The sequence below is a fragment of the Citrus sinensis genome, chromosome 2 (genome assembly GCF_022201045.2).
Source record: "Citrus sinensis cultivar Valencia sweet orange chromosome 2, DVS_A1.0, whole genome shotgun sequence".
Classification (NCBI taxonomy): domain Eukaryota; kingdom Viridiplantae; phylum Streptophyta; class Magnoliopsida; order Sapindales; family Rutaceae; genus Citrus; species Citrus sinensis.
In genome coordinates, this window is record NC_068557.1 from 30,563,224 (window position 1) to 30,576,257 (window position 13,034).

Sequence of the window (13,034 nt, forward strand, 5' to 3'; positions counted from 1 at the left end):
CTTTTGTTTATTAATTTATATTTTTTTTTCGACTAATGAATTAATATCAAGCCAATTTATTTAGTATGAGTTTATGGTTGTATCATTAATTATGACATTGTCCTGAGCAATTTGGAGATAGAGTAATACAGACCTCATGTCAAATTGATGATAGCACTAGATTATAGCTCTAGTTACTCAATCTGGGAAACACTGCATTCCCGTAGTGTCCTCTGAGGATTGATGAAGATTATCCGAAGCATTGGAAGGATCAACATATTCCCATCTCGAAAGAGCTCCACTCATGTACATCAGGAGTCCGAGCAAACGATAAAGCTCTCCCGGGGGTTCTAATTCCTTCTCTATTAAAAAAGGATTTTGCGAGTCTAACTGCTTTGCTTCAAATGCCCCTTCCGTTTGGAGTTATGTTTTCTTGGCTTGAATTTTGATGAAGCCTATAATTCTTTAGTAATTGAAAGAGACATATGAGAGAACGAATGTAGAGTTGGCACCTGACATCAGGAAGCTAGGGAGGCTCAAGTTTCTCGGTTTCATTGTTGGTTATATTGACTGAGCAATCTGGTGAGGGAGCAAACCATTATATTCCAACGACTTGAGCTTCTTATTCTCTGATAGTTTCAGAATGGCTTCAGAAAAGTCAGCTGCTATTGGTGAGCCTTTTTGAAATGCCTGCATGGACGGCAAAAGTCAACTACGATTGATATTTGATAGGATGATTGATATTCAATAAAATGGGAAATCCCTGTAAAAGTTTAAATAACAACTCAATACTCAAAAAGCCTAGTCCTCCAAATCCGTAGGTGGGTGTTGTGGCAGCGTATATCCTGCAGTATTGTGATACAAAAACTTTCTCATATGGGGGTCCAGCAATGTGGTTGCTTCCAAATTCTCCTTGATAGTTGTAGTCACTACCAAACTTCCAAAATGTTATCTGATTTGAATTCAAGCACATTCTGCAAGTAATTCCTCACAAATGAATCACGATCACAAGCGACTTTTGGATTTGGTCTCAATGGTTGCACAGTAAGCATTGGAGAAGGACTAGCTGTGTAGCTTGAGGTTAGGATCAACACAACAAAAAGCCACACTACAACCACCAGTCGCGTAAGATTGCTGTCAATTCTCCCCCCGAAAATGGGTTTCCAATTTACCATGATTATGAACTGGTATTTTAACTTACAAATAAGGAAATATTTACATGCAAGACATGTTCCTTACCGTATGCAAAGAGAATAGAAGAGAAATTGAACCAAAGAGCTGTGCCAATCTGATCTTTCCGAGGGCCATTGAATTCTGAATTTCTTTGGTGCTCCGGGAACCAAACTACAAACCTTGTGTTGACCAAGATGGCATCAGTCACCACCCACATTTCCCAGGTGCAAGGCTTCACGAATCTCCATGCTGACTCTTCAGTCTTTGCTGGAACTATCATTGACAATCTTGACTCAGCACATGGTTGAGTAAACTCCACAATTTTTGCTCTATCAGCTAGTATGGTGGCATCTCCCACAACAGAATCGTAATTCCGCAAGAAATTTTCTTCATGTCTTATACGCATCATTAATTGTAAAAAAAAGAATAAAATTGAAATGCCTTTACATGCCAGTTGACTCTTTAATTTTTAAATTGATTTATGCATCTTAATTACACTTGATGTATACAAACTGGAGCTGCTGGCTTAATGGGATCAATTTGACACAACGAGCAGATACATTTGAAAGAATTGTTTATATCTATGAACTGCATAGTTATGAACAAAAAGACTTTTCGTATGGAAGTAAGAGATAAAAGTCTTTATAAACATGATAAACGAGATCCATTATAGGAGCCACTATAAGGAACAAATTCGTAAGGTAGTGCATAGTCTAATTCGTCTAGCACCTCATAGTAAAGCTCAATGCAAAAACCATCATATTCATTTTCATAGGGATTGTCACTGAATTTCACCTTCACAAATTTCCCAAAAGAGGTCCCAATCTGAATATTCCATGGACCATTCAATTCTGGATTCCGTCTGTGCTACAAGAACCAAAATTTGGACATTGTGTAGATCAAAACGGCACCAGTTACTATACACATTCCCCAGGTGAAAGGCTCAATGGACATTGTGTAGATCAAAACGGCACCAGTTACTATACACATTGCCCAGGTGAAAGGCTTAATGAACATCCAAGCTGATTTTTCAGCTTTAGCTGGAACTACCACAGACAATCCTGAATCTGTATATGAATGAGTAAAGTCCACAAATCCCGTTCTATTCACTAAGTACCTGCAGAAGCAGCTCGGAGGTGGTCTTTTCCAGGATCCCAGAAATGAAGGGATAGCTTGTAATTTTTAGATGTACTGTTAAAATTTTGAGCAGCCATTTCGATGGCCACTTTTTCTTCTTTTCCACCACGGGAATTAAGATCAACTATTGCGCCAACGTTTATGAGCAATCAGCAGCAGCTTCAGGTGCACAGAAAAGGATGATAAACAAGGAGACAAGGAAAAGGAACCTAGGTCTAAAAAATTTATAAAAATAAATATAGCGCAAGATATCTTAGGGTTTTCTGTGATTGCAGCAGTACCTAAGTAACGCCTTTATCCTTCTGTTATTATCGTATTAAAACAATTTGCGGAAATATGATTAATTGACTTAGTCATTCTGTCATCAAACTTGTCACATATCAAAATATGATATGCACATTGCGTGTGAGAGTGAGATATTGCAATTGTTAGGATCATGTCTAGGTATTTTGTTATCCAGAACTTAGAATATTGCAGTTATAGAACTTGGAACCTAAGCAAACTTTGGTATATAAGTTGACCCAAGGAAAAATTAAAAAATAATATTAAAAGAAAAAAGGAAAAAAAGACTTAACTTGTGATTGGAATCGATGTTTGATCCTTCATTCAAAATCTAATTATCTTATTAGAAGTAAAACTTGCAAGATTAGCTCGTTAATCAAGATGGACAAGTTCCTAGCACTTACAAGCAAGCAGAAGAATTGGTCACTCGCTTGCTATTCAATTAGTTTTTATTGCTGGTTAAGGAAGAGCAAGGACAATCTGGGATATACCGTATGAATTCAACATGAGATGGATCCATCTGGAGTGTCATCTGGAGTGTCAGAAGGACTTCCACATTCCATTTTTGAAGAGCTTCGTTTGTCTACATCAGGATTTTGATCAAGTGCTGAAGCTCTTGCTGGAAATTTTCTCTCTCTTCTGGCATAAATGTATTTTGCAAATCCAATCATCTTGCTCCAAATGCTCCTCCCACTTGAAGTTATATTGCCTTCGCTTGCATCTTGACGACTTGTATAATTCCTAACCAGAAATACAAGAGCACAAATAGTAGAAGTGGTACCAGATATCAGGAAGAGACCCCAGAAATCTTGGAGGCTCAAGCATTCAGTTTTGTTGTTATTTACTTCCGCAGAGCCAGAGCACTCCGGTGATGGAGCAAACCACTTTTCTTCTAGTTACCTGAGCTCTCCATTCTCTGACAGCTTTAGAATGGCTTCAGAAAAGTCAGCTGCCAATGGAGAGCCCTTTTGGAATACCTGGATATGAATTTCACAAGTAATTAGTATTGTATTGGTTCCGTAAAATGTAGAAAAGATTCAAATAGCAACTCACGAAGGCAAATCCTCCAAATCTGTATGTGGGTATGGTGGCAGTGTATTCCTTGCAGTGCTGGGATAAAAATGCTCTTTCATATGAGAGTTCAAGAAAGGCAGCAGCTATGCGGTTGCTTTCAAAATCCGTTATATATTTGTATTCGTGGTCAACTTTCAAGATGTTCTCTGGTTTGAATCCAAGCACATTCTCCAGGTAGTTCCTCACGAATGAATCACCATCAAACCCAACATTCAAATTGGATGCTTTTAGCCACCCAATATCTGTCACATTTGGTTTCAGCCTTTGTACTGTGAGCATTGATGAAAGACTAGCAGTGTAGCTTGAGTTTAAGATTAACACGACAAAAAGCCACACCACAACCACCAATCGAGTGAGATTGCTATAAATTCTCTCCCCTGAAAATTTCGAAATGACACATTAATTTTAATTAGGTGAACTCATTAACATTTTCGGCCTGAGCAATTTCTATAATAATGCTTGCATGATCAACACTAGCAGTAAGCCTATCAAAAGGTAGAAAAAGAGAGAGATACTTACTATGAGCAAAGAAAAGTGAAGAAAAAGTGAACCAAAGAGCGGTGCCGATCTGAATATTCCATGGACCATTAAATTCTGGATTCCATCTGTGCTCCAAGAACCAAACTACGGACATTGTGTAGATCAAAATGGCACCAGTTACTATCCACATTCCCCAGGTGAAAGGCTTAATGAATATCCAAGGTGATTGTTCAGCTTTAGCTGGAACTACCATAGACAATCCTGATTCGGTATATGGCTGAGAAAATTCCACAAATCTTGTTCTATTCACCAGTATAGTGATATCACCAATAGCGGCATCATAATCCTGTTAAGAGTATTCCAAAAGTCTACTGTAATATAATCAAAGTATGTTTCATTGGTGGATATCAAAATGACATTTTGGATTTGATATGCCTTTACTAGATTTGTAACATAGGTTTTGAGCCCAAATTATAAACCGCAAGGAAATATTACATGCATGTATGATTTTTCCTAGTTTCAGTTTCTGCGTTCTATCCATTAGTCATGGATACCATAAGTCCCAGTCTATATAGGAAACAAACTTTTAAAAGAAAAAAATTAGTAAGAATCCGCAACCTCAAGCAAGTCATTTGTTTTAGTCTTCAGAGTAATCTGCTTTTGTCTTAGAAAGACGGGTTTTTTTTTTTAATTTTAATATGCCCTATTTGTCCTTAAATATAAACTCTATACTCCATTACATACATATACCTCATGAAAGAGTAAAAAGTTAAAAATAACTTAAAAAGACCATCTATTTACATTTTCTCCCTCTCTCATGACTTCTACATAATAACATAACCAAAGTCGAGTATACTCAACTTTTTACCTGACTAATTAAAAGGAAATTTCTCATTTCAATTTAAGTCGAGTATTCTCGATCAGTTACCGAACTTCAATGAAAAGTCTAGAATTTTTTAATGTTGGGCAAGGTTAAATTAAGGTCGAGTATTCTTGACTCTTTACTCGACTTACTTGAAAAAGTCGAGAATTTTCCAAATAATTTTTTATTTCAATTGAAGTCGAGTATTCTCGACTATTTACGCAACTAACATGAAAAAGTCAAGAATTTATACTGAATTACTAATTGTGTATGGTTTGATTGAAGTCGAATATTATCGACTATTTACCCGACTTTGAGAATATAAGTTCAGTTTTATAAAGATTTAGTTGTGGTTATTTTTATACTTTTTCTAATTTTTATAAATATATATGTGTAAAATTTAAGAGTGTTATAATTTAAAACATATATTGGGTATTTTAGAGGAAATAGGTATATGCCACGCAATTCTCCCCCACAAAGACTCACAGGAGGACGCAGTCCAAGTCAAAGAAGAGAAATGGAAAATTTTTGGGATCCAACACACACGTAAGAGCCCAAAGGTCAAATCAAACAAATCAAGGCGAGTATTTATTTCCTGTGAAGACTTTCACATTTCGTTGTTTTTAGACTAGTTGACTCTTTTGCAAAGACTTGTTGAAAGACGAAAGATCATACAACTCTCTTCATAAATAGTTCTCTATACAGATAACCGAAGATATACGCATATAGTATAAAGCAATTATTAAAGTTAGTGCCCCGGATAATTATATGAAACAAGAGAGAAACAGAGTATTGTTTACCTTGTTATAGACACGATAAACCAGATCATCATAGGTGCCATTATGGACGGAGAATTCATAAGGTAGATCATATTTCAAAACTTGCAGCACCTTATAGAAAAGTTCAATGCAATAACCATCATATATAATCTTATGTGGATTATCACTTGATATAAGCTTCACAAACTTGTCAAATGTGGTCCTCGCTGGAACTCCAATAATCAATGGCTTAGCATCAGTAGGCATTGCTCGACCTTTTGGATCTCGCTTCAAGTCCCCAGGCCAAATCACTGCACCAATCAATCCGTTTCTGATATCACCAACTTTGCTGCTATTTTTGTCCTCTTCCATTTTAAGGGTCTTGGAGAGTCCAAACTTAGGCAACCAAAAGTCAATCTCTTTGTATTTCTTTCCAACCATGTTTATGATCCTTAATATAGGAGAGTTCAACAGCTTGCCTCCTCTGAAACTTATTGGTCCACTTAAGCCAGTGAAATTACTTGATAATATATAACCTAGCGAGATTTTTGAACTGCTATTGTCACTAGTCATCCCGTCTATGCTTTTTGCCACTACTGTAATGCTATCATATGCCCTTAAGGCATAAATTCCTGGCTCAGATACGTCATCTTCTGGATATTCAGATCGAAAATAACTTCTGAACTGATCTTCAAAAATCTTGTAAGAACTGCTATCTTGAGAAAAGTGGGTCTTGATTCCGAGAGCACCTTCCATGGAGGAAGATTACAGAAGTATTGAATGAGTCGATGAAACTAGTGATGGTGTCTGAGGCAATTACCCAAACTGAGTCCGGCCCCACAAGTCCCATCTCTTTTGCTTCCCTAAAGAGATGAATCCCCATAGCTAATGATGATTGAAGAATAATAAAAACCCGAGATTCTGTTCTAAGTAGCTTCAGCAGTTTTTCTTGGAGAAACTGTTTTGGATCAGTCAAATAAGAAATTGGTGGAAGAACCAATCTGTATTCAATCTCCGAATTAGAGATTTGAAGAGCCTCTGACAGTAGAGCTAAGTTCCCTGTATCTGCATTAGTTGCATCATCTTCGTAAATGATTATAACCTTTCTCCAATTGTAAGAACCAACCAGAGCTGCTGTGCATGTTATTTGTTCAGCACTACTGTTAGCCATTCTTACCAAAAAAGGCCAGCGAGTTGATGTCAATGGTGGTGCTATAGCAGGCTCTGCAAATGAAAGGACAGGAACTTGAGCTCGGCTCCCAATATCAGCAACCATAGTTGCTGCTCCCCATGTCTCCATGCCAACAATCACTTTCACTTCCTTCTCCTTAATCATTGCTTCAGCTGCCCACAACCGTAATTCATAAAGATCTATTAGTGCAAGTTTTATCGTAGTAGCCAATTGAGAAGTTAAATATAATAGGATTTACTTATTTACCAGTGGAACCAACTTGAAGGGGATCTTTTTCAGGGTACTGGAAATGAAGGGACAGCTTGTAATTCTGCGCGGTGTTGTTAAAATTTGCAGCTGCTATTTCCATCGCCACTTTTTGTTCTTTCCCAATTCTGGAATTAACATCAACGATTGCGCCAATGTTTATTAGCTTGTATCCGTCTGCAGCTTCGGTTCCACTGTAGAGGATGAAAAAGCCGGAGCTAAGTATCATGACCAGGGGCCAAGGTCTTGAGACTAACTTGACAGAAGTGATTGAACGGAACATTGTGCAATTGATTTGAGAACCGATAACGCTAATGCCTTGCTCATTGCGTTTTGGAACTTAACATATACGCGAAGATGATGTCAACATTTAATGCGTAAGGGCTTTTACATTTCCAGTTGTTACAGTAGAAGTCATTGTCCAGCTCGTAAAATCGTTATGTAACAAATTATAGCTGACTTGTTAGTTAGAGAAAGCTTGTTAGTTACAAGTTATTGTCACGTGTGAGTAGTTGTATATATATGCATTGATTTGTAAACGATGATACGGAATGAATCTTCTGGAAATTCATTTTTTCATTTTCTCTGAAATTTTCCTTTAAGCCAAACAGCACATCTCTGTTTTTCTACACCAGTCAATCCGTTGTGATATCACCAACAGCACTGAAAAGGGCTTTCACCTCGATGTAAGGGAGTAAGTAAAGACTTTTACATTTATGTAACAAAGGGTGAGTCTGCATTGAGTACTATAAAACGCGTGATTTTGACCATAGAAAGATTATGGTTTAACTGTATATGCATCAAAATATTCGGATTCTTAATCTTTTGTTACAGATATTTCGGCAATGAGTTATACTATAAGCGAAGAAAACAGATAATGAAAAAGTGATAAATATATACTATCCCTAACCTTTTAGAGACAATGACATTTGGCATTCCTCTATTCAGTGGTTAAATTCGTTTTCAATGGCTAGGGCGTTGTTTGAATAAAATGGTTAAACTTTTGTGGTGTATTGTCTAACGTCTCAAATGAATTGTATGCATAAAGAAATTTTGAATTACAAAGAAATCCCTCAGTAAGGGAAAGATATAGAAATGTTGAAATCACAAAAGAAATTAACTGCAACAAATATGATGTCTACAGTGATTGCATCTTAGATGCAAATTAGCTATACAAACTAATTAGTATGATTAAATTTAACATGTTGAGAGTTCATTCATGCATTTGGAGTTCAACCTGAAGATTCTCTGGGGGATGAGTTGGACTCAATTTATATTCCCACCTGGATGAGCTTAATTCAAGTGCAGGTGGTGCTAGACCTAAAGCTGAAACTCTTGCTGGATTATTGATGGTTCCTTTCCTGTTATGAATGTACCTTGCAAGTCTAGCGGCAATGTTCCAGGCAGCTATGTTGCCTTGATATGTTTCTTGATGACTCCAACTATTGTTCAGCAAGCGAATAACAAACAGTAGAAAACAAAAGATAGAAGTGGCACCATATACAATGTAGAGTCCCCAGAAGCTGTGCAGAGTCAAGTTTTCTGGTCTGGTACTATATCTTTCATCCGCGGAACACTCACTTGAGGGTTTAAACCATTCCTCCTCCAATGTTTTCAGCCTTCCGTCTTCTGATAAGTCTAGAATGGCCCTGGAAATGTCAAGGGCTATAGGAGACCCTCTTTGAAATGCCTGCAGCATATACACATATACATGAATAATTTGTGATCGATGCATGCGGAAGCGCTTCAGCTTAAAATATTTGGTAACTAACGAGTAATTAAAGGTGACTGTATATTATATTACTCACAAAGCCCAAGCCTCCGAATCTGTAAGTGTTGATTGCAGTGTATTTCTTGCAGTACTTATCAAGAAAAACTTTCTCGTATGGACGTTCAAGAAATAGGGAATCTATGGTGTTGTTTTCAAATTTTTGTATATAATTGGCTTCAGTGTTGCCAAAAGGGACAATATTCCCTGACCTGAAGCCAAGCACCTCCTCCAGGTATTTTTTTACAAACGAATCGTCGACACAACCAACTTTCAAATTGCCAGACTTGAGAGACTGAATATCGGTAACATTGGGCTCCAGTCTCCGGACTGTGAGCAGTGAAGACAGACTGGCTGTGTAGCTTGATGTCAAGATAAACACAACAAATAGCCACAAAACCACCACCACTCGAGTAAGGTTGCTTTGAATATTCGCTCCTGCAAAATGAATTAAACCCATTATATTGTATTGGTTTGTTGGTATATTTATGTACTAACTTAATTGCAATTAATTAATAGAAGAGATTACGTTTTGTGGTTTTGAGGGTAACAATGAAAAAATCTAAAGATTTGAGGAATTTTGAACTCTATTCTCATAGGTAGCTAGGGAAGGCACTTTAATTACCAATAATATGCTAAGCTTAAATTAATAGAAAGCTGCAGCTCCAAATAACAAATATTTGAAAGTTATGCCTGAAGAGTAAGAATTAATCCTCAGGATCCAGGTCCAGGATTATGGTGTATGCGTAGATAACAGTAATGTTGTGACCAATGAGCACCTTGGCTCCACATAGAGAGAAATATATAGCAGAAACTAGCTAAGGACTGGAGTCAGAGTGCATTTGGGGAGAAGATATCACTGGTGCATGGCTAAATTCAATTTTGATAGGACGATTGGTCCACATCATCGGGGTGCTATATGATATAAAACAAATTAGGAGTCCTTAGTTTAATGGGTACTCACTGTGAGAAAAGAAGATCGTAGAAAAGGCGAACCAAAGTATGTTACTAATCTGATCCTTCAATGTGCCTCTGAATTCCGGATTAGATTGGTGCTCCAAGAGCCAAACTATGAACATCGTATAGATGAAGCTGGCAGCAGTCACCATCCACATTTCCCAAGTGAAAGGCTTCGTGAACATCCACGTTGACTCTTCTTGCTTGGCTGGAACTATCATGGAGAACCCCGATTCAGCATACGGCTGTGTGAATTCCACATATTCTGTTCTATTGCCTAGAATTGTCAAGTCGCCCACCGCCGCATCATAAGTCTTCCCATTGATTTTTAATCACAAGGCAAGCAAATGTCTTATCAGAAATGGGAGACTTATTCATTCAAGTAAAACAAAAATCTAAAGTCGTGCGCCTACCTAGAGGACCGAGTCGAATTTATAGTATATATAAAAATTAATTCGTAAAAAATTAAAAGGCCACAAACAGTTATATATCATGCATCATTCGATAACTAAGCATAATCTTTTTTTTTTTTTTAAACAAAAGTTTATCATGATAATTAAAGTAATTTACCTTGTCATAGACACCATTAATTAGATCATCGTAAACGCCATCATGCGGCACAAATTCATAAGGTAGATCATAATTCAAATGGTCTACCACCAGACGGAAAAGTTCAATGCTGAAACCATCATATCGCAGATTTTTATCATTTGAGTTTCCATTTAAGGGATCATCCTTGATCACTACAAACTTCTCAAAAAAAGTTCTAGTCGGAACTCCAATTCTCATAGGCTCTTGATTACTAGGCATGGCCCAACCTTTTGGGTTTCGGTTGATCAGGTTCCCGGGCCAAATAACTGGACCAGTGAAACCTTCCGCTGCAATATTACTGCTGATATCACCAACATTATGTTTACTACTCGTCTTCGAGAACCCAAAATTGGGCAACCAAAAGTCCAGCTCTTTGTACTTCTTTCCAACCACATTAACAATCCTCAATGTGTCAGCATTCAATAATTCACCATCTTTAAAGCGAATTTTCCCACTCAAACCTGAGAAATCACTTGATAACATTTGCCGCAACAACATTTCCGGGCTACTAATGTTATAATTCAATCTCCCGATGGCTTCTGTAATGATTTTAATACTATCGTGTGCTCTTAGAGCATGAATACTTGGGTGAAAGTGGTCTTCTTCTGGGTATTCGCTTGTGAAATTTCGTCGAAACAGGGCAGAAAACTCTTTATAAGGACTACTGTCATCAGAATAATAGCTCTTGATTCCTAAGGTGCCTTCCATAGAGGAAATGACAGTTGTGTTTAGCGAGTCTAAGGCATTTGCAACAGTGTTTGTGACTATCCACACTGAGTCTTTTCCCACAAGCCCCATCCTATTTGCTTCTGTAAACAAATGTATGGTCATGTCTAATGATGCTTGAAGTACAATGAAAACCCTAGACTGTTTGTCTTGTACCTTTTTTAGCTCTCCTCGAACAGCTTCTTTTGGATCAGATATAGAAGAAATTGGTGGAAGAACCAAACGAGACTGAATCTCCGAGCTGCTAACGTTCTGAAGAGCCTCGGCTAAAAGAGCTAACTTCCCAGAATCACCACCATAGACATTATCTTCATATATAGCTGCAACCCTTCTCCAATTGTATTTCCGAGCAAGATCCGCAATGCATTTCATTTGCTCGGAATCATTGCTAGCCATTCTTATCAAGTAAGGCCAGCGACGTGACATTGATAGCGGTGTTACTGCAGGAGCAGCAAATGAAAGAATAGGAACTTGAACTCGGCTGGCAATCTCAGCAACTACAGCTGTTTCCTCCCATGTCTCCATTCCAGCAATCACTTTCACCTTCTCTTTGTTAATCAGCTCCTGCGCTGCAAAAACCATAGCTATAAGTTAGTATATAAATCAAATTAAAGGGCATGTAAATAACTAATCAATTAATTAATTCAACCTGCCGTTGCAGCTTGGAAGGGGTCTCTGTTATGGTCTCGGATTTGAAGGGAGAGCTTGTGGTTTCTTGAGTCACTGTTGAAGTTTTGTACTGCAATTTTCATGGCTGTTATCGCTTGTTTCCCCATTTGAGAATTAGCGTCGACGATTGCACCGATCTTCGTAACTTCTTCAATATTAACATTGGTACTTGCTGATTCAACTCCGGGGGAGACAAAGACAAGTTCGGAGGCAATAATGAGCACAAGAAAAAAGAAGCGATTCATTATGTTAGCTATGCATAATTAACTTCGACTTTTGATATCTCAATATGTATGCATGTGTCAAATAAATAGGTGTAGTTTATAAATAAATATATATTGTAGAGGAATAGAGGAGTCAGCGTATGCAATTGCCAGGAATGTTGGCGTCGATCCATTCTCGAAAATCTTTTTGACTGGGTTCAACAGCCAGGAACTCACACTTTGAATATACAAAATAAGAATACGACAATTTACAATTATCCCTATATAAATATATATAAATACACAATCTAAAATTTTAAATTTTAAAGTGCCCGAAAACTTCACGAAACCATCCGGTTTAAGCATTTTGATTTTTAAACATCTTAAATTTTATAGTTTAAAATTTTTGTAGATTTTTTTCACATTTTAAAATTCTGAACTAAAAAACTACTGTATATATAAAGTGTGGGAAAATCTGAGAAAATTATAAAACTGTAGGATTTAGTATCATTATAAAATTAAACTTTAAAACGGCATAATTTTAAAATTTTTTTAAACTTTCCTGTACATCCAAATCATGAATTAAAAAAATTTCCCTATATATATATAATTAATAAATTTTATCATACCGTATGTGGGGGATCAACTTTAATCTTCAAAAAAAATGAATTAGAAGTCTACAAAGACGCTTTTGGAAAATTTCTAATATAAAGACGTGTTAATTGGAGAAGATTCTTGCAATTTAACAGAAAGTTCAAAGACAAGTAACTAGAGACAAAAGTAAGGGCCGGAATCTTAGACTTCCAAAAAATATCTTTGAAGACCAAGTCGATGTCAAAGTCAAGACAAAAATTGTTCTAATTAACTAAAAACTAATTTCTTACTGGAAATCATGAGGTCATAAGCTTTTGTTCTTAAACTAGGGGTATAACAGTTA

General features: G+C 36.9%; 1 protein-coding gene and 1 pseudogene across 1 annotated transcript; both read right to left on the reverse strand.

Annotated features, from left to right (window-relative positions):
• Nucleotide 1: 1 nt before the first annotated feature.
• LOC127900241 (glutamate receptor 2.7-like) lies at nt 2–8,044 on the reverse strand (annotated as a pseudogene).
• Nucleotides 8,045–8,194: 150 nt separating this feature from the next.
• On the reverse strand, nt 8,195–12,224 carry LOC102620676 (glutamate receptor 2.7-like). Its single transcript, XM_025094653.2, has 5 exons — nt 11,875–12,224; nt 10,479–11,794; nt 9,916–10,222; nt 8,992–9,389; nt 8,195–8,873 (listed from the first exon to the last, which is right to left on the reverse strand). The coding sequence occupies exons 1-5, from the start codon at nt 12,137–12,139 to the stop codon at nt 8,397–8,399; spliced, it is 2,763 nt and encodes a 920-aa protein (XP_024950421.2). The 5' UTR covers nt 12,140–12,224; the 3' UTR covers nt 8,195–8,396.
• Between the last annotated feature and the right edge of the window lie 810 nt (nt 12,225–13,034).